General features: G+C 35.5%; 1 protein-coding gene and 3 pseudogenes across 1 annotated transcript; 2 read left to right on the top strand and 2 right to left on the bottom strand.

Moving 5' to 3' along the window:
- The first annotated feature begins 9 nt into the window (after positions 1-9).
- Positions 10-967, top strand: LOC132169555 (uncharacterized; annotated as a pseudogene).
- An 847-nt stretch (positions 968-1,814) lies between these two features.
- On the top strand, positions 1,815-2,481 carry LOC148588173 (receptor-like protein EIX2; annotated as a pseudogene).
- A 12,177-nt stretch (positions 2,482-14,658) lies between these two features.
- On the bottom strand, positions 14,659-16,278 carry LOC132172182 (tetrahydroberberine oxidase pseudogene; annotated as a pseudogene).
- Positions 16,279-19,437: 3,159 nt separating this feature from the next.
- Positions 19,438-20,100, bottom strand: LOC148588172 (uncharacterized). Its single transcript, XM_088514492.1, has one exon. The coding sequence runs from the start codon at positions 20,098-20,100 to the stop codon at positions 19,438-19,440; it is 663 nt and encodes a 220-aa protein (XP_088370618.1).
- Positions 20,101-21,608: the final 1,508 nt, after the last annotated feature.

Here is a 21,608-nt window from a genome sequence, read left to right as displayed (position 1 = left end):
GGTAATCAAATGAACGGAACCATTCCAGAAAGCATCGGGAAGCTGGCAATGCTTGTTTCACTGGACCTTGATTGGAATTCTTGGGAAGGTGTCCTAACTGAAGCTCATTTTCAAAACCTCACCCGATTAAAATCTCTTTGGTTGTCTACGGAAGTTTCTACAAATTCAACGTTGGTTTTAAAAGTCAAACAGGACTGGGTTCCTCCTTTTAAGCTGATAGACCTTCAATTAACAAACGTGCGGATCGGCCCAACCTTTCCAACTTGGCTTAAAACCCAAAAAGAACTCAATGTTCTTGCGCTCGAGAATGCTGGCATTTCTGACACCATTCCACAGGGCCTTTGGAAGTCTTACCCAAATGTCACCGATTGGAATCTATCTCATAACAAACTACGCGGGCAGGTACCGTACTTTAAATTTCAACCTTTCGTTTCTAGTGTTGATTTGAGGTCCAACAAGTTAGAGGGTCCACTTCCACTTTTTCAAATTTAATCTAAGCGATATATTCCTTGGTAATAATATGTTTTCTGGACCTATTTCAAAAAATCTAGGTGAGTTATTGCCCAACTTGCAATGGTTGGACCTCTCTTCAAATTCAATTATTGGCAGAATTCCCCATTCTATTGGAATGCTAAACGAATGAGGCTTTCTTATTTTGAGAAATAATTTCCTGTCTGGGAAACTCCCACCTCTTTCGAAGGATTTATAGAAGTTAAAGATATTGGACTTAGCAGAGAACAATATATCTGGCAATGTTCCAAGTTCAATGCGATATTTGAGATCACTTGAGGTATTATCATTGAGCCAAAATCATCTTGATGGAGAGTTTCCTTCTTTCTTTAGAAACTATAAAAACTTGCAAAGCCTTGATCTTGGAAGGAACAAATTCTCTGGAAAACCTCCAACATGGTTAGGAGAAAGTCTACCATCTTTATTGAGGTTGAGACTAAGGCCCAACTTGTTTTAGGGGGACATATATAAAATAAATGTATTGAGTAGTTTTAATATATATTTTTAAGAAATTAATATGGCCAGCTATCATATTAATATTATAACTAGACTGATATATGCATGATAATATTATGTTCAAATTAATATTAATGAAATGATTGAATTAGATGCATGCATGTGATAATTATATTAATTGGCATACAATATATAAAATGAGCATGCATATATACAACAAAAACACACACACACACACACACACACACACACACACATATATATATATATATATATATATATATATACATGTGATATTAATTGGCATGCATGTGATATATATATACGTACGTATACATATATACCAAGTAATTTATACTAATTAATATGATAAATTTAATTTTCCTATCCAATCAAATTTAATTTTTTATGCCAATTAAAATTAATTGTTTTTTAATACATATTTTTTATATCAATTATTACCAAATTATTTACAACTAAACAATTTATTTTTTTTGACGTGTTAATTTGACACGTCAAAAGTTTTTGACGTGTCTAATTAACACGTCAAAAGTTTTTGACGTGTTAGGATAACATGTCAAAAACTTTTGACGTGTTAAAATACAACACGTCAACAATTTTTTTTTTTTGACGTGCTTTTGACGTGGCAAACATAAGTTACTGTTTGTCACGTCAAAAAACATCTATTTTTTGGTAGTGATACCTCAACAATTATGTCTTCTTTCAAATCTCCAAATCCTAGGCCTTGCACACAATGATTTTTTAGGAGTAATCCCTCAATGTTCAGGAAGCTTGCGTAGTAATGAGAATGGACTTCTTTTTTTAGACTATAATTACCAAATCTTTTTGGTTACCAAAGGAATAGAATATGGATATGGTTATACTTTTTTTGATCTTGTATATTCTATAGACCTTTCGAGTAACAATTTATCAGGAGAAATACCTGATAATATAACAGGCATCTCATAATTGGTCATCATGAATTTATCAATGAATCATCTCACTGGAAGAATTCCTAAAAAAATTTGAAATTTACACAAGTTACAATCACTTGATCTCTCAATGAATGAGCTTTATGGTCCTATCCCTGAGAGCTTGTCTAATTTGACCTTCTTAAGTTACTTGAATTTGTCGTTCAACAACTTGTCTAGGAAAATTTCAACTGGGAATCAACTTCAAACTCTTGATGACTCATCTATTTACGGAGGTAACTCCTTACTCTGCGGACCTCCTCTTTCGACCAAGTGTTCCAAGGATGAAACTAATTCTAAAGTAACACCAAATGGTGGTAACCAAAAGGGAATGGGAGTTGAGTCATTCTCGTTCTAGATTAGCATGGTAGTTGGGTTTATTGTTGCATTTTGGGGAGTTTGTGGTACATTGATTATCAAAACATCATGGAGACAAGCTTACTTTCGTAGCTTTGATAATTTGAAAGACAAGATTGCTGTTTTCGTTATGGTCAAAATTGTTTGCTTACTAAGGAAGGTCTGTGGGCTTAGGAGCTTTTCTTAATATGTATAATTTATGTATTGTAAGTTTTTCAGGTTGTTGGAATAATGTGTGATCCAAAATGCTTCAATCTTCACTTGTCAAAGTCATTATTTCTTTTATTGTATCTCATTTTCCAAAATCTATTTCTCATCACTTACTATTATATTTTCATTCTTTATTTAATGGTGCTGCAATAAAATGGTGAGCGAACGGTTGGCTAAAGAAAAGACAAGGCCTTAATTTACAATTTTAACCATCATTCTTGATATTGCATTACCGACGCTAATTAATATTGTCTTTCAAAAAACGAAATGAAATCTATGAATGCATGAACATTTGTAAAAAATCGTTTCATTTCCTTCTTTTTCAATCATTCAAATGATTCTTCTATAGTAAAAATATCATCTTTTTAATTGACGTTTTGCTCTAATTTTAAACAGAAATGGAGCAAAACAAGTCCATGGGATTGGGAGTTTCTAAAATTATAGGGAGTCCCAATTTTGAGAAAAAAACTCACATAATTAATTAAACCCACAAAGGTTTTTAGTTGGGAATATTTCTCAAAAACTTAATAAATAGTTCACATAGTTTACAAATTTAAGTAGAAATATATAATTGACTCCATCCACTATATATTATTGGAGGATTTTACGCTCAACAAATGAATACAGAAAGCCATATATATGTCTATTTCATTGATTATCACTTGCAAACATCACGGGCCCATATGGAACTATTTCTTTTTATTTCTGATGGTCTATGGTCTTAATTTGCACAATCAGGAAAACTTCACAACCCAAAGAGGAGGATGTTTCTTTGGATTTATTTTTAGTTAGTGAAGGGCGTATGCATTAAATCTCTAATTCTCATAAAAGTTTAAGTGATAGAAAATGATCGATGGATTTAATTATTCAATTAATATTTTAACAGTAAAAAAAAATAATTAAAATGATTTTATTGAGAGAAGTTGGTCAAAATCGCAATGAGTATATGAATATTCCCCCTTTCACAAGTTGTACCAAAAAAGAGTATCAAAGAATAGCCACAAACACGCAACCAATTTAGATATAAAATAGTCTATTCATGATGTATGATGAAATTAAAAATGTTGGGCCCAAAATCTTAGTTTAATTGAATAACTTAAATTCATAAGCTTAAATGTACCATAATTATAATTTACTTTTTATTATTTATTTTTTGCATTATAGAAGACCCAAGCGCAGAGTCTTTGTCCTGATATTAACTTTTAAACTCAAAGAGGACGGCAATTACATCTTATTTTTCAATTTTTTATTTTTTATTTTTTATTTTTGGCTTTATTCTCAGAGAATCAAGAGAGTGGACTTATAAGTCAAGTTACTGGATACTTAGAAAGTCCTTAGTGGTTTCATCTAGGGGTGTAAACGAGCCGAGCTTGAGCGAGCTTCCCTTGTTCAGGCTTGGCTCGTTTAAATTTTACTCGAGCTCGAGCTCGAGTCGAGCTTAAAGGCGAGCCAAAAAAATCGAGCTCGAGCTAATAATAAGTCGAGCCGAGCCAGCTCGCGAGCTGGCTCTTATATTTAATGTTTTTGAACATTTGCTTAGCCTGACTAGTCAAGTATGGAGCCTGAGTCAATACAGCAAGGCATTTGGTTTCAAAGAGAGAGGATATGCATCATTTTATAAATAAGCAAAGTTGAAGATTGATGTTTTCTTAACAATGTGGGACAAGTTAACATGTTGCATTCAAATTGCATTGGGACAACGCCCCCTACAAAAAAATATTTTTTTAACGTTTCTCTCTCAATCCCCCTCACCAGTCACAACGGATCTTCCACCTAAATTCTCATTTCTCACTCTCTCACTCTCACTCACCAGCCAGGTAGTGATAGTATTTGGGTCTGTTTGATTCTTCAATAGTTTATGCCTTTCGCAATCTCCCTCAATAGTTTCTGCTTGATTATTCTTCCTTTCGTTTGGATATGCTCTAATTGAATCGAGGTCTTTTTAATGATTGCTCTCTCTCTCTTTGATCACGAAGGGTGTAGAATTTTCCATTCTCTAACGCTTAAAATATAAATGCAATTTTAAGGTTTTAATAATTATGAGATTTATAATTAATTATGTATTAGTTAGTTTATATATATATATATATATATATATATATATATATACACACACTCGAGCTTATACGAGCTGTTCACGAGCTTAGCCGAGTCGAGCCGAGCTTGCTTCGTTTAATATTCGAGCTAGGATTTGTGTTCATGAAGTGCTTCATTTAATATTCGAGTCGAGCACGAGCCGAGCTTATGCGAGCCGAGCCCGAGCTTGCTCACGAGACGCTTCGCTCACTTAACAGCCCTAGTTTCATCACATCAAAATGTTAAATAAAATATGTGGACTCTTACAACCACTTAACAAGTTGAGATACAATTATGTATTGAAAGCTGAAGTTAATGGTTTTGAATTGAATAAATGTTGTGTTTATTCAGGGGCGGAACTAGGATTTGAGGTATGGGGGGACGGAATTTTTTTTTTTTTTTGGGTTGAGAAAATGGACGGACTCGTATAAATACAAAAGCATATAGATACACATAATCTCTTTATATGTATGTTTGTATAAAATAAAAGTATAAAAGTGTTACATCTAATCTCATGGCATCACAAATACATAATAATATAAAAAACTAGCAAAATAGCGTAGAATAAAAAATAAATTTTTTAAAAAAAAAAATTAGCAAAATAAATCAAACACGATTTATAGGGTCTAAGAAAAAAAGTACCTTTGAGCGTTAACTATTTTTCGTAACAATCCCCACAAGCCCCAAATAACAAGAAGAGAAATGCTAAAAGTTGAGTCAAACAATAGTGCAATCATAAATGATTAAACCATTTAATTTGTGATGTCAAAACAAATATTATAAACCTAAATGATGTCAAAATAACTATTCAAAAAACTGATTGTTGGGTTTTTATTTTTTTTTTATTATTTTTTTTTTTGATTGTTGGTTAGAAGCTACTCAAAGATCCCAAATCATTTAACTTTTTTCATTCACATATTCAATCAAAGTCCTAAATCCAATTGAGTTTTTAATTAGAAGCGAACTAGAATATAGAGGGAAACTAAATGAATTGGGTATTTTAGGTTTTTTATATTGAAGGAGGGTGCAAGGTTTTTTAAAAAATAAATAATAAAAAAAAAAAAGAAATGAAGGGAAAACAAATATTATTTTTTGGGGGGGAGCAAAACTATAAAAAATAATTAAAATGGACACATATATTATTTTGGGGGAGCAAAAGTAAGAGAAAAAATTAAAAGGAGATACAAATATTATTTTGGGGGGACAAAATATCATTTTGGAGGGACAAATTTATAAAATGGGTAGATTTTTAAGGCAATTAAGAAAATTTTGAAAGATTTTGGGGGGACATTCGTCCCCCCAACACTATCTGTAGGTCCGCCCCTGTGTTTATTATTTATTTAATGCCACATAATTATTGACAAGAATAAATAGTCGAACCCCAACCCCAATCACATGCATTTAGATATCTAACTATTTTACTAGCAAAATGGGTAGAACCCACTTCTTTATGTCTGTTATTCCTCTCCATCTGATTTTTTTCTTCTCTCTGCTTGGAACTGCATCCTACCTACAAGTTATTAAACTTGTTTTATACACCAAAAGCCCTATTTCCAGATGCTCAGAGATGGAGAGAAAATCACTTCTTAATTAGCTTCACAGAAAGTCTTACAGGTCCATCGAGTCGTGTCTCTTCTTGGGTTGGTGATGATTGCTGCACTTGGATAGGTGTTAGCTGTGACAACAACACATGACATATTATTTTGATTTGAGTTCCAACAACTTAAAGGGTCCACTCCCATTTTTTCCTAGCAATCTAATCAATATACATCTCAAGAATAATATGTTTTCTGGACCTATTCCAAAAAAACATAGGTGAGTTATTGCCCAAGTTATCTTGGTTGGACCTCTCTTCAAATTCAATTACTGGTAGGATTCCCCATTCTATTGGAATGCTAAAGGAATTGGGAGTTCTTGTGTTGGGAAACAATTCTCTATCCGGGAAACTATCCCTTCATTGGAAGGATTTACAGCAGTTAAAGATATTGGACTTAGCAGATAACAATATATCAGACAATGTTCCAAGTTCAATGTGGCATCTTTGTTCATTAAAGGTATTATCATTGCGCCAAAATCAACTTGAGGGAGAGCTTTCCCCTTTCTTTAGAAACTATAGAAACTTGCAAAACCTTGATCTTGGACGAAACAAATTCTCTAGAAAACTTCCAGCACAAATAGGAGAAAGCCTACCATATTTATTGAGGTTAAGCCTAAGGTCCAACTTGTTTCACGGGAACATACCTCAACAATTATGTCTCATTTCACAACTTCAGATCCTAGACCTTGTACACAATCATTTTTTAGGAGCAATCCCTCAATGTTTAGGGAACTTGAGCAGAGATGACAATGGCGAAGCGGACTATGAAGAACAATTGCTACTTAAAGGAAGAGAAAATCTATATGGTGGTTCTATTATTGGTCTAGTCTATTCTTCAGACCTTTCGAGTAACAATTTATCAGAAGAAATACCTAATAATATTACAACCATCTCAAAATTGATCAACATGAATTTATCAATGAATCATTTGTCTGGAAGTATTCATGAAAAAATTGGGAATTTACACATGTTAGAATCACTTGACCTCTCAATGAATGAGCTTTATGGTCATATCACTAAAAGCATGTCTTCGTTGACCTTCTTAAGTCACTTGAATTTGTCATTCAACAACTTGTCTGGAAAAATTCCAAGCGGGAATCAACTTCAAACACTTAATGACTCTTCTATCTACGAAGGTAACTCTTTACTCTGCGGGCCTCCTCTTTCAACCAAGTGTTCAGAGGATAAAACTAAATCTAGGGTAACGCCAAAACATCATGTAGACAAGCTTACTTTCGAAGCTTTGATAATTTGAAAGACACGATTGTTGTGTTCGTTAACGTCAAAATTGTTCGCTTGCGAAAGAAGGTCAAGTTGGAGAGAAGTTGAGGCTATGGGCGTTGGTGCTTTTCTTAATATGCATTATTTATGTTTTGTAAGTTTTTCATGTTGTTGTTGAAAAACCTAAATATGACTCCAAAAGACACCTATTCAAATGTCTAAGTGTTTCACAAAGATTATGCGGAATAAGATCTAACCTGACAGTTAATATTCAACCAAATACAAATATGTAATGAACATTCAAGAACACAAATATTTGGTTATGAAGAGGAAACCATTTAGAGAACTCTCTAAATGTAAAACCTCTCCGGGGCAACCAAACCCAGGAAATCAATCCACTATAAGAAGAATCAGGAATACAAGAAGGATTACAAAACCTTAGCAATTGACACTTCCTTGCACACGACAAGCAACCCACTTGACTTCTACTGCAGTAGCCCTTTCCAGAACATCTGGCACAATTCTTCTATATGATTTCCTTTTACCGGAACTCTGATAGACTTTTCAACCGTAGATTTATCAAAGGAATAACTAAAACTCTAAGAGATTCAATTTAATGCTCACCACATATGATCTTTCTTAGCACCGCCTCTGACGAACTCTCTGGGGGTGAAAAATTCGTCCTTCTCTCTTCTATAATGACGTATATATACCCTGACAAAACCCTAGACCTAACCCACTTAAAATCACGTTTTTGGGCCAAAAACTTATGGGATGTCCGGACAAGTTAATGGGCTGTTCGGATAGGACTTTGCGGAGCAGAAACAGAGTTTTTGGAAATGCGGTCCAGACCTGGGGAAGGCCTGTCCAGACATGGCATGCAATGGGTGAAACAGCATTCTGGAAATGCTGTCCAGCCTTGATCAATAGCTCCGATCGATGGGCGTTTGTGGTCCGATTGAGCTGAAATTTTGCAGAAACGTTCATAACACATGAATCTACATTATAACGGTGGAGATTGGATTCTAAGCATTTTATATCAGTGTTTGAGCCCGTGAACAGTAACCTATGCATTTTAGAACTGAATTAAGCCAACACAAGAACTAACAAACTCCCCCTTTGGCAATTAGGTGACAAAACCAAAATGCTGAGCCAATCCCATCATCTCCCCATATTTACTCCCCTTTTTTGTCACAGAATGGCAAAAGGTCTTCATGTTTTCTGAAACACTTCACAAAATACATTAAGGTATATGTGGAACAAGAATACATAAATAAAACTCAAAAAAAAAAAAAAAAAAAAATGACGTAGAATGCAAGATCATAAAGAAACATCAGCAAAACTCCCCCTCAATGTATGACTCAATTAACAACAAGAAACTGGAAATTCAAACCATGTTTCTCCCCCTCAAAAGTCAAATGAACACACATGATATACACATCAATGACTCATGTATTGCACAATGAATATCTCAAACATGCTTCAAATATGCAAAATATACATGAGACTAGAAATGGCAAGAAACTCATATTGCTTAACCCAAGCAAAGAAAAATGTTTCATTCAACCCATGCTTGTATGGTGTGTGTGTGTAAGCCATCCAAAGAGAAAAATTTTCAACTTACAAAATGAGGAGAAAGTTTCACCACCATGAGGTTTTGACAAGTATATCAAATCAAAAGTCAAACCTTATCATACTAGGGCCTAGCTACTCTCATCATATACATTTCTCTTTGTAAAACATTTTGCACAAGTTTAACACAGTGAAATAAATTCCTTTTGGAATATGATCTTTTGATTTTATTTGTTTCACTATTTTGTTTATTTTTCTCTTTGAGAAAATGTCCTTAAACTTTTGGTGCTTATCACAAAAGAGAAAGCATGAATTTTTAAGCCCTAGGTTCAACTAGCATATGGTCAATTTGAAAAATATGACTAGTCAAAAAGCTCATATGGTTACCTAACAGACCCCACAAATAAAGTGAAACAAAACCTCAATTTAAGCTTAAATGTGCACAAGGGGTAAAGCATAGGCAAAATGTATCGCATAAGCTCAGGCTTTAGGTAACCACCAAAACAAGTCCATTGATACAAATTTTCATCTTATGCATATTAAGAACATTCCAAGACGCAAGGAATTAAATCCATAAAAGTAACATGAGAAATTAATGGACTATCTAGGTGCATAAGACAAAAGAAAGAAAAGAAAAACAATCAAAGTAACATATTTTTGTCTTTTTGAAAATTTTCACAAAAGAAATGCACGCAAACGAAAAACAAATGCAAAACAAACAAAAATGCAATGCAAAAAGAAAAAAACAACATGCTTGAATTGAGATTACAACAGGCAATACATGAATGTCTTTTAGCATTAAACTTTCATCACATCTTATAAGTCCCACTACAAAATAATGATTTGGTTTAATAACTACTTCTAGGTCTTCACAAGACATTACACATTCATGAACACTTGATTAGCAAGTAGACAAAAATCTTGGTGGTCCGCATGTAACATCTCATCTATAAGCCTTTCAAAGATCATAACATATGAATTTCTTGAAGAGTCCTTTATGAATATGTCTCATAACAAGAATCTCCAAACAAACATGTATACACTCTTCACACAAAAAGTGTAACAAAAAAAAAAAATTGCAATGCATAAACTAGAAAGCAAAAAAAAAAAAAAAAAATGCAAAGCAAAGAAAAACAACATGCTCTAGGATTTTCAAAAATAAGCAAAACAACAATTCCTAGACATGTTATTTACTCATCTAAATTTAGGTGAGATCATTACCACTCTCCCTCAATGGGTGAATGGTATCAACCTTCTTAATCCAAACTTTCTTCATATTGGGGACAAATGTGCGACTCTTGTCCAAATCATTTAATTGGGTGATAACACCCCTTAGCATGTTGAATAATTCCTTATGACTATTCCTAGAACGAAAATAATCTCTTTTTGACTCATGATTATTCAACTGAAAACAATTAGGGCGAATATGCCCAATCTTACCACAGTGATGACATGTAGGAATGAACCTTTGAGAAGGTTTGTTCTTTGCAAGGTAAACAAAGTTGGAGTTGCTTCTAGGTAAAAAGTGCTCAACACGAGAGTACTTACGTTTCTTACGTTTCTTACCTCTTGAGGTCGTAGTAGCTGTTTTCTTCTTTTTCTTTAAGACTTCTTTTCCTCTTCTTCTTGAGGAGTGAACATCAACTAGCTTATCTTTATCTAATGGCTCTTCCAAGTTTTCTGTTTCTTTTCCTCTTCTTCTTGAGGAGTGAACATCAACTAGCTTATCTTTATCTAATGGCTCTTCCAAGTTTTCTGTTTCAACAAAAACTTTCTTGGAAGAAGAAGCAAGGTTAGAGGAAGGAGCAATAATCTTGTCAAAATCAATCCCAAGTTTATCACAGGTAGATTTTTTGGTATGCAAAATTTTGTCAAGATTATCATTAGAGAATTTTTCCAATAGAGTTTTGGACTCCTTTAATTCATTCTCTAATGACTCAACTTTATTAGCAAGATCATGATTTTCAGATTTCAATGTTTTACACAAATCAAGAGAATCACTCAATTCATCAATTAGTTCATCTTTATCATGTTCAGCCTCTCTGAGTTTTTTTAGATTCTTAGAATTAATAACTTGTAGCTCAGAAAATTTCACAAACAACAAATTATAAGTCTCCTGAAGATCAATTTCATTATCAGAATCATAAGCAGAATAATATTGTTTATCAGAAGACATAATAGTTTCACAAAAAGTATTATCAACAGTTTCGAAACAATCAAGAGTTCGGGACATCTAGAAAGTATATAGGATCAAATTCAGGAATTTAATCCTTTAACAGAGTGAACCCGCTCTGATACCAATTGAAAAACCTAAATACGACTCCAAAAGGCACCTATTCAAATGTTTAGGTGTTTCACAAAGATTATGCGGAATAAGATCTAACCTAATAGTTAATATTGAACCAAATACAGATATGTAATGAACATTCAAGTACACAGATATTTGGTTACGAAGAGGAAACCATTTTGAGAACTCTCTAAATGTAAAACCTCTCCGGGGTAGCCAAACCCAGGAAATCAATCCACTATAAGAAGAATAAGGAATACAAGAAAGATTACAAAACCTTTGCAATTGACACGTCCTTGCACACGACAAGCGACCCACTTGACTTCTACCGCAGTAGCCCTTTCCTGAACATCTGGCACAATTCTTCTATATGATTTCCTTTTATCGAAACTCCGATAGACTTATCAACCGCAGATTTATCAAAGGAATGACTAAAACTCTAAGAGATTCAATTTAACGCTCACCACATATGATCTCTCTTAGCACAGCTTCCGACGAACTCTCTAGGGGTGAAAAATCCGTTCATCTCTCTTCTATAATGATGTATTTATACTCCTGACAAAACCCTAGACCTAACCCACTTAAAATCACGTTTTTGAGCCTAAAACTTACGGGGTGTCCGGACAGGTTAATGGGTTGTCCGGACAGGGCTTTGCGGAGCAGAAACAAAGTTTCTGGAAATGCGGTCCGGACCCGGGGAAGGCCTGTCCGGACAGGGCATGCAATGGGTGAAACAACATTCTGGAAATGCTGTCTAGCCTTGATCAACAGCTCCGATCGATGGGCGTTTGTGGTCCGATTGAGCTGAAATTTTTCAGGGACGTTCATAACACATGAATCTACATTATGAACAGTGGAGATTGGATTATGATATACTAATAGCGGCGACCGTTGAACCATTTTGAACCTTTTGTTCTGGCAAAAAAAAAAATATTAGCGGCAACCTAGAGTGGCCGCTAATGAGTTGTCATTAGTGGCCACCTTGAAAGTCGCCAGTATTTAGCATTACCGTCGGCTTACTACCAACCACCAAATAACGGCTGCGTGTCGCCGGTATTTGTAAATAATGGCAACTTTTTGCTCATTATGACCATAATTTTTGTAGTGTGTGGCATGTTACTAATTTGGTAACATGCCACAATGGTACGCTATTAATTTGGTAACGTGCCATAGTGGCACGTTACTAATTTTGTAACGTGCCACAGTGGCACGTTACTATATTGGTAGTATTGCGATTGAGTCTCCGGTATTGCGACCGAGCGCAAGTCGAGTCTCTGTTACTGCGATTGAGCGCAAGCGCTGTGAATAAAATTTTTGGTAACGTTTCAAATTGACATGTTACCATTTGGTAACGTGTTTTCTTGACGCGTTACAAAATTGTAACGTGTCAAGTTAACGTTACAATTTAGTAACGAGTGAACTTAACACGTTACCATTTGTAACGCATCAAGTTAACGTTACAATTTAGTAACGTGTGAACTTAACATGTTACCAAAATGTTAACGTGTCAACTTGACATGTTAACACATTATAATGTGTCAAGATGACACGTTATAGAATGGTAATGTGTGCAACTGACATATTACCAAAAGATGACATGTCAATTTAACACGTCATCTTTTTGTAACGTGTCAGTTTCAACACGTCACCAAACAATTTAACACGTCATCTTTTTGTAACGTGGTAGTTTCAACACGTCACCAAACGGTGACGTGTTGAAACTGACACGTTACTAAAGATTATAGTAACGTGTTGGAAACTAACACGTCACAATATGATGACTTGGCAAAAAGTTGTGAACAGTTGCCATGTCACTAAACATCCTAATTTTTGTAGTGAGGCAATGTTTCTAGAGACGAATGTTCGATTTGAGTAATTTACTATTGATAGGTAGTTACAAGTAATTAAAATTAGACCTTTCTACTCTGTTGCTCATGCATGGTATGACCATATAACCATCATTTCGCCCACAACCTTCATGTTGGTCGTCTCTAACCTCTAGAAATCGTAGAGTGAGAGAGAAAAAAGAAAAGAGGAGTGAGAGAGGACATGTACTTGGAGGAATTGATCCTCAAACCTCAAAGCTTCTACCTCTAGGTAATCATTTAAATCTAGACCCTTAATTACTTTCTGTTTTCCATGATCATATGTTGTTTAATACCATATCCAACTATGTTTATCTATTTCCATAACTATGAGTTAAGTTATAGTTATCTTTCAAAAGTTATTATTTTTTCGCACAAGCTTTAAATTATGCATCTTGTTTTTTAGAATCAAAACAACATATAAATATCTCTATTGCAGTAACTTGATTTCCATTACATAATTGATTTACAATGGAATTTATATTGGAAATATAGATCTATCATATTTGAACGTTTTAAAGATACGAATCGGAGTTATATGATTGAATATCCTTTGTTTAAATATGCATGTATGTTAGATGATTTGTTTTAAGATTTTGTACCGATTAAGAGTTAGATTATTGCATGAGATTAGGATTTTATAGTTTGACCTATGTTTTATCGAGGGTTGAACGTTCGGTCTTCGAAAACAGAAACGATTGATAGAGACCGTAATGGTTTAATTACGATTCTAGCTATTTGATTAGGGTTTAGCGCATAGGATTAGACTTTGTAGAGTATTACGTAACTAATGTTAGCATGTGATTTGGAGTGTTACTTACGGTATGAGTAAATTCTATAAATTATGTAAATGTGATATTCCCCAAATGTTTGTTACTTGATTAAACCTATTGATTTATGTTATGAGCCTAATGATTAAACATAGTAAGATTTGCTTTAAATTAGCGATGATTATTTTAACAAATTGATTAAACCCTTTTCAATTAAAACACATCTTCATATGGTAAAATAATGGAGACAACACCTATCATTTTCGTGAAAATTCACTGTTTAATAGTTGTAGGTTACAAATTCTTTCGTGAAAATTCACCGTTTAATAGTTGTAGGATACAAATTCTTTCTCAAGGCACATTACATAAATTAGTTTCATAACAATTTACTTAATAAGTTGTGGACTTACACACTTATTTCTTTTCTAGGGTAAAATACCTCGGTGTTTTGCAGATCTTGCAGTTTGCTAGCTTGTGAAGTGAGAAATTCGGTAGGATGAAGATGTCAAGCGAATGGCTCAAATTGTTCGGTTTGCTTAGATAGATGATAGTTGTAAACATTATAGAAATGTCTAGCTGTTTGGATGCATCGTTCATATTGGTTATAAGCATGAAGATTACCGGGAAACTTTATAATATGCATGAAGATTCACGCGTATGAAACCCAATATATTTATTTATGCTTACTTATACAGAAACGAGGAAAAGGAAAAACAAAAAAACAACGAGGCCTTTATTCCTTATAATTTGTTCTATCTAAATACCGCTAATCACCGCCCTTCTTCCACCCGGAAGAAAAGAGGGGGATGCTTTGTTCATTTTTGAAGAAATTAGCAGGATCAACTGTAGTCTTCACCTGCACTAGCCTGTCAAAGTTGCTCTTGAAATATTTATTACCCCATATTCTCGCCCGTTCATAGCTTGTGTTGCCTTTACCATTTGTTCCAATGTCAAGGTCCCTGTAATTCACATATGCACCTCTTGGAGATTTCGAAACGTAGGGAGCCATGTAGCTGTAAAGCCTTCTCATCCAACTTATATGCCTTTCTGATGCCGCTGTTCCCTCTTCTTCCCAAAACACCACATAAAAGATTTTGTAGATATTACCAGCTCTATGTGGGAAAGGAATTTCGGATTCTGAAATTTCACTCATTCTGCCCCCATACGGAGTCAGGATCATTAAAGCTGTTTCTCCCTCTTTCTCGTAAAACCTTTGCCAGATGCCTTCCAACCCAAGTTCTGGAATTGGTTCCTGGACATAGTCAGATTTTGCTTTGAAACGGGATCTTGTGGGAGAAGTTCTGTTGAGCAAAACATCCAAGGATTCGTCACTTGGGAATCCTGCCAAGTAGAGGATAGATTCAATCCAACTTTTTTCAATGCAATCTTCTCTCATCAAACCCAGCTCAGGGAAGCTCTCTTGCATCATTGGAAGGAGTTTGTCAATCACTCCAAGATACAAGGAAATGAATGAAGCTTGGATGGTCCTCTTCCCTTCTTGGCTGGAATTGACACTTGTTAAGCTGATGCGGATGAACAAGTCTTCATGAAGCTTGGCTGCAACATATTGCCAACGATGAACAAGCATGGTGGCATTTTGTTCCAAGTTCCGATTAACTGTGAAAACTGTCACAGTTGATGGAACAGGAACTAGCTTGATTTTCCAGGCAACAATGATTCCAAAGCTCGCCCCTCCTCCTCCTCGAATCGCCCAAAACAGATCCTCTCCCATAGATTCTCTGTCAAGGATTCTACCCTTAGCATCAATCAATTGTGCGTCGATAATATTGTCAGCAGCAAGCCCATATTTGCGCATCAATGCGCCGTACCCTCCGCCGCTGAAGTGTCCACCAACGCCCAGAGTTGTGGCAAGTCCTCCCGGAAAGCTGAGAGTTCTACTTTTCTCGGCGATCCTGTAATAAACTTCACCGGTTGTTGCACCAGCTTCAACCCACGCCGTGCTATTCTCTGCATCAACACTAATTGATCGAAAATCAATCAGATCAATTAAGACAAAGGGCACATCTGAAACATAAGAAAGACCCTCATAATCGTGACCACCACTTCGAACTCTTATTTGCATGCCATGTGTTTGTGAACAATTGATGGCTGCTTGGATGTGGGAGACATGCGTTGGTGTAACAATGACAAGAGGTTTTGGGGTTGCGGGTGTTGAGAATCTGGAGTTTTGTATGGAGAATTGTAAGATGGATGAATATGAGGAGTTGGATGGGGTGTAAATGACTTTAGAAGTTGAGCTCGAGTTTTCAGAACGAAGGGTCATGCACTGAAGAAAGTTTTCGTGAGTGTGAGCAGAAGTTGCCCATGAAAATGAGAGAAGGAGAGCCAAGGCAAATGGAAACACAGATGAGCCAACATGCTTCATTTTCGTTTGTGTTTATGAGAGTTTCCTTGTTTGTAATGTTTTGGAGATAGCTTGTTAAATAGACCGAAAAATTGAACGTTGGGGGTGGTAAAAGATTCTACTTGTTTGTGGGAAAGGAAAAAGGAAGTTTTTGACTTTTTTGGGTAGAAAGGAATAAGGAAGGAGGAAAAGGATTAGCAAGTATACACAGAAAATTCAACAACCCAATTTGGGTGGCAATTGACATTAGAACTTTGATGACAGTACATTTTTTTTTTTTTTCTCAAACATTTATTTACATTGTGATTTAAATAAATAAATAAAAAAGAAGGGCCTCGTAGTCAGATTTCAATCTACCAATTAAAAACCTATTGGGTTTTCCAAATAAACGTTAGAATTTCAAGAACTTCATCTTAGAATTGTTTAAAAAAAAAAATTCAAGAATCCTAATTTGCTTAAAGAAACAAGGAGAAAGCCAGACTTAAACCAACGTTCAGATTATCCTGTTGATGAAACTCTCAGTTTTCATAATAGTAATGCATAATTTTATCAATCTACATATTTACTAATTTTAAGTTGTTGGACTTTTTGTGTTTGTAGCTTCCTTAAAAAGCCCCAAAGGAAAATTTTTCTCTAGTCGTGTCACTGTGTTGAAATGTCTCCTGTTTGCTATTCAATCAATGCGGCTATATATTCTCCTTGTGTGATCTGTTTTTGACAATGCATGTTAATAATTATTTTGAATTTACATCAGGAAAGTTATCAATATACACGGCATTGCTATAACAGAGAGTATTTCAAATGCCAACGTATATTATCTTCCATTTGAATCGTTCTTGTCCCATGAGCTTTGATTACTTTGAATTTGTCTTTTGGACGAGGATCAGCTTCAGCTGCATGCGACGATTATCTGCTGAAATCGATTATACACCAGTGGTTTTGTTAGAATATCAGCTAGATGTTCCTTACGGGACACGAACTTGACAATTAAGGATTTTAGCAACAACACAATCATATCCAATGTGCTAACTCCGAGCATGAAACTGTTGGGGATTATATCCTAGATTTGAATGATTTATGTTGACATTAAATAGTATATAATTAATAGAAGTTGTTACTCATTAATTAAATTATTTGATCATATGACATATGATTTTTTACATGCTTAAGTATAATTGCGATTATATATATTGTGCATATGAAAGATCTTTAGACTACAAAGAATATGATCTATATGTGAGTAATGGGGTTATCAAACAAAGTCTTAGTCCATAAACCTTGTCATCATATATATATATATAAAAGCCAAGTTTTGGCTTAGAGAGTACGTAGAATTGCGACACGTGTTCTCAACTGGTCCTATTAGAAAGTACCTAAAATTGCGACACGTGGCGTTTTAGATGTTAGCCTTTTAGTGAGACAATTAAAACATATGAGTTTTATTTGTAATGCATTGAATTGTCTAAATGAAGAAAATTAAACAAAAGGTTTTTAAATCCTCTTTTTCTCTCTCTTTATCTAATTTTATTTTTATCTTCTTTTGCTTTATGTTTATATCTCAATATGAGACATAATTGTCTTAATGAAAAAAACAAAAGGTTCACAAATTATCTTCAATCGAATATAAAAGCCAAGTTTTGGCTTAGAGAGTGCGTAGAATTGTGACACGTGTCCTCAACCGGTCCTATTAGAAAGGATCTAGAATTGCAACACGTGCGTTTTAGATGTTAGCCCTTGAGTGAGACAATTAAAACATGGAGGTTTTATTTGTAATGCATTGAATTGTCTAAATTAAGAAAACGAAAGGTTTTCAAATTCTCTATTTCTCTCTCTGTATCTAATTTTATTTTCATCTTTTCTTACTTTATGTTTATATCTCAATTTGAGACAATTAAAACGTATAGGTTTTATTTGTAATATATTTAATTGTCTTAATGAAAAAAAACAAAAGGTTCACAAATTCTCTATATATATAAAAGCCGAGTTTTGGCTTAAAGAGTGCGTAGAATTGCGACACGTGTCCTCAACCGGTCTTATTAGAAAGTACCTAAAATTGCGACATGTGGCGTTTTAGATGTTAGCTTTTTAGTAAGACAATTAAAACATATGGGTTTTATTTGTAATGCATTGAATTGTCTAAATGAAGAAAATTAAACAAAAGGTTTTCAAATTCACTTTTTCTCTCTCTTTATCTAATTTTATTTTTATCTTCTCTTGCTTTATGTTTATATCTTAATATGAGACATAGTTGTCTTAATGAAAAAAACAAAAGGTTCACAAATTCTCTTCAATCGAATATAAAAGTCAAGTTTTGGTTTAGAGAGTGCGTAGAATTGTGACACGTGTCATCAACCGGTCCTATTAGAAAGGATCTAGAATTGCGACACGTGCGTTTTAGATGTTAGCCTTTTAGTGAGACAATTAAAACATGGAGGTTTTATTTGTAATGCATTGAATTGTCTAAATTAAGAAAACAAAAGGTTTTCAAATTCTCTCTTTCTCTCTCTTTATCTAATTTTATTTTCATATTTTCTTACTTTATGTTTATATCTCAATTTGAGACAATTAAAACGTATAGGTTTTATTTGTAATATATTTAATTGTCTTAATGAAGAAAACAAAAGGTTCATAAATTCTCTATATATAAAAGCCAAGTTTTGGCTTAAAGAGTGCGTAGAATTGTGACACATGTCCTCAACCGGTCTTATTAGAAAGTACCAAAAATTGCGACATGTGGCGTTTTAGATGTTAGCTTTTTAGTGAGACAATTAAAATATATGGGTTTTATTTGTAATGCATTGAATTGTCTAAATGAAGAAAACAAAAGGTTTTCAAATTCTCTCTTTCTCTCTCTTTATCTAATTTTATTTTCATCTTCTCTTGCTTTATGTTTATATCTTAATATGAGACAATTAAAACGTATAGATTTTATTTGTAATATATTTAATTGTGTTAATGAAGAAAACAAAAAGTTCACAAATTCTCTTGCCTAGAATTGAGACATGTGGCGTTTTAGATGTTAGCATTTTAGTGAAACAATTAAAACATAAGGGTTTTATTTGTAATGCATTGAATGGTTTAAATGAAGAAAACAAAAGCTTTTCAAATTCTCTCTTTTCATCTTCTCTTACTTTATGTTTTTTTTTTTTTTTTTTTTTTAAGTGGGATTTCATTATAAAATCAACTGCTTTTGTCCTTCTTTACAATCTCTTCCATACAAACAGGAAACTCGCTATTCCAGCTACTAGGACCAGGAGTACGCAAAGCCATTTTAGCCAGCAGGTGTGCTGCTCCGTTGGCCACTCTTCGGACATGCTTCACTTGCCAACTTCCGCTCTGCATCAGCAAACGTTTTATATCATTGATTATCGGTCCATGAATCCCCCTACAAGGCTCAGGTTGGTTAATAGCATTCGCCACTTCTAAAGCATCTCCCTCCAGAAGCCCGTGCCGGAGACCAAAAGATATCCCGAACTCTATAGCTGTACGCGCCGCTATTGCTTCTGCCAACGAGGGGTCCGTGATGGATATTTTGGAATCGCAGTGCATGGCAATAGGCTCACCACCAGAATCCCGGATTATGACTCCCACCCCGATTCTGTCTGGCTCTTTTGCAACAGCTGCATCCCAGTTAATCTTCACCATACCATGAGGGGGTTTTCGCCAAATATCAATTTTCCCTGGAGTAAGCCCGTCCCTGGGCTGTGCTTGTCGGCGAGCTGCCTCATCAAAAGCCGCCACCTGCTCTTTTGCAATGCGCAACACAGTTTTTGGAGCTTGAAAATCGCCCTCAAAGACAAACTTGTTCCGCCGCAGCCATATTCCTCTAGCCACAATGATCATAAGATGTCTTTCTTCTTCCCCCAGCCCTGACCAATTTTGAACAGGAGTTCCGTGAAATCTCCCTCCAACCATGCACTTTTCTGAAGTTTCCCTTTGCATTCTGCCCATACATCCTGAGCAGATGGGCATGACCATATTATGTGGCCTATTGTTTCCGGTTCTGCTAGACAGATAGGGCATAGAGGATCCTGGACCACCCTCCTCTTATGTAGCTTTTCCTTTGTTGGTAAGATATCGTTACATGCTTTCCAGAGAAAGAACTTGACCACGCGAGAGCCCTTGAGTGCCCATATACCCTTCCATAGTTCACGGGAGGGTTGGGTATTCGAACTGCTAGCTTCCCCAGCCTCCAGCTTCTCCACAGCCCAGTGATAAGCACTCCTAACAGTGAAATTGCCATTTTTTGTAAACTCCCATGCGAGTAAGTCCGATCCTTGGTAGGGGCAAACTCCCAAATTTAGAATCATGCGGGCCTCCTCCTCCGAGAAAATTTCATTAATAAGGGTGGGGTTCCACCAGTTAGAATCCGTGTCTATAAGTTCCGAGACTCTAGCTTGGCTGTCTAGGATGTTTACCGGCGACCTTGCTAGATGGGGCCTTGGCCTAGGCAGCCATGGATCCTCCCAAATTTTGATCATTTCTCCATCTCCTACTCTCCAGATCAGCCCCTCTTGTAAGAGTTTCTTTGAACTCCAAATACTTCTCCAAGCGTATTAGGGATTCCTACCAAGTCCAGCCTCTAGGAAATTGCCATTAGGGAAATATTTGTCCCTCATGACTCTTGCCACTAGTGTCTCAGGATTCTGGATCAGCCGCCACCCTTGCTTGGCAAGCATTGCTAAATTGAATAACTCAAGGTCCCGGAACCCCAAACCTCATTTATCCTTCGATCTCCCCATCTTTTTCCAACTCATCCACGCCATTCGACTTTGATTTTGTTTATGGCCCCACCAAAACCTGGCCATCATCGAAGTGATATCATGACAAAGTTTCTTAGGGAGAAGGAACACACTCATGGTGTAAGTTGGAATCGCTTGAATGATCGCCTTCAAAAGAACTTCTTTTCCGGCTTGGGTCAGAAATTTTTCCGTCCATCCATTTATACGCTCCCATATTTTCCCTTGAATACTTGAGAAAGTGCTCACCTTAGAGTGCCCAACAAGAGGGGGAAGCCCCAGGTACCTCTCATAACTAGTGGAAGATCGAACCCCTGCTGTAGATAGTATGAATGCCTTGGTTTCTGGCTTTGTGTTCCGGCTGAAGAAAATAGAAGTCTTTTCCCGATTCAATTTTTGTCCCGAGGCCTTCTCGTAAACGCCCAGGATCTCTTGAATGCGAGTCCACTCGTCCACGTTTGCCTTACAAAATAACAGGCTGTCATCTGCAAAGAAAAGATGGTTGATCCTTATTCCACCCCGGACAACTGGGAGACCGGTAGTCTTCTGTTCCTTTTCCGCCTTGTTCAGCATGTGACTGAGACCTTCGGCACATAAAATGAATAGGTATGG

The sequence above is a fragment of the Corylus avellana genome, chromosome 1, assembly GCF_965113065.1.
Source record: "Corylus avellana chromosome 1, dhCorAvel1.hap1.2, whole genome shotgun sequence".
Taxonomy (NCBI): Eukaryota; Viridiplantae; Streptophyta; class Magnoliopsida; order Fagales; family Betulaceae; genus Corylus; species Corylus avellana.
Note: the sequence above shows the minus strand (reverse complement) of the source record. Positions and strands in the feature narration are given on the sequence as shown.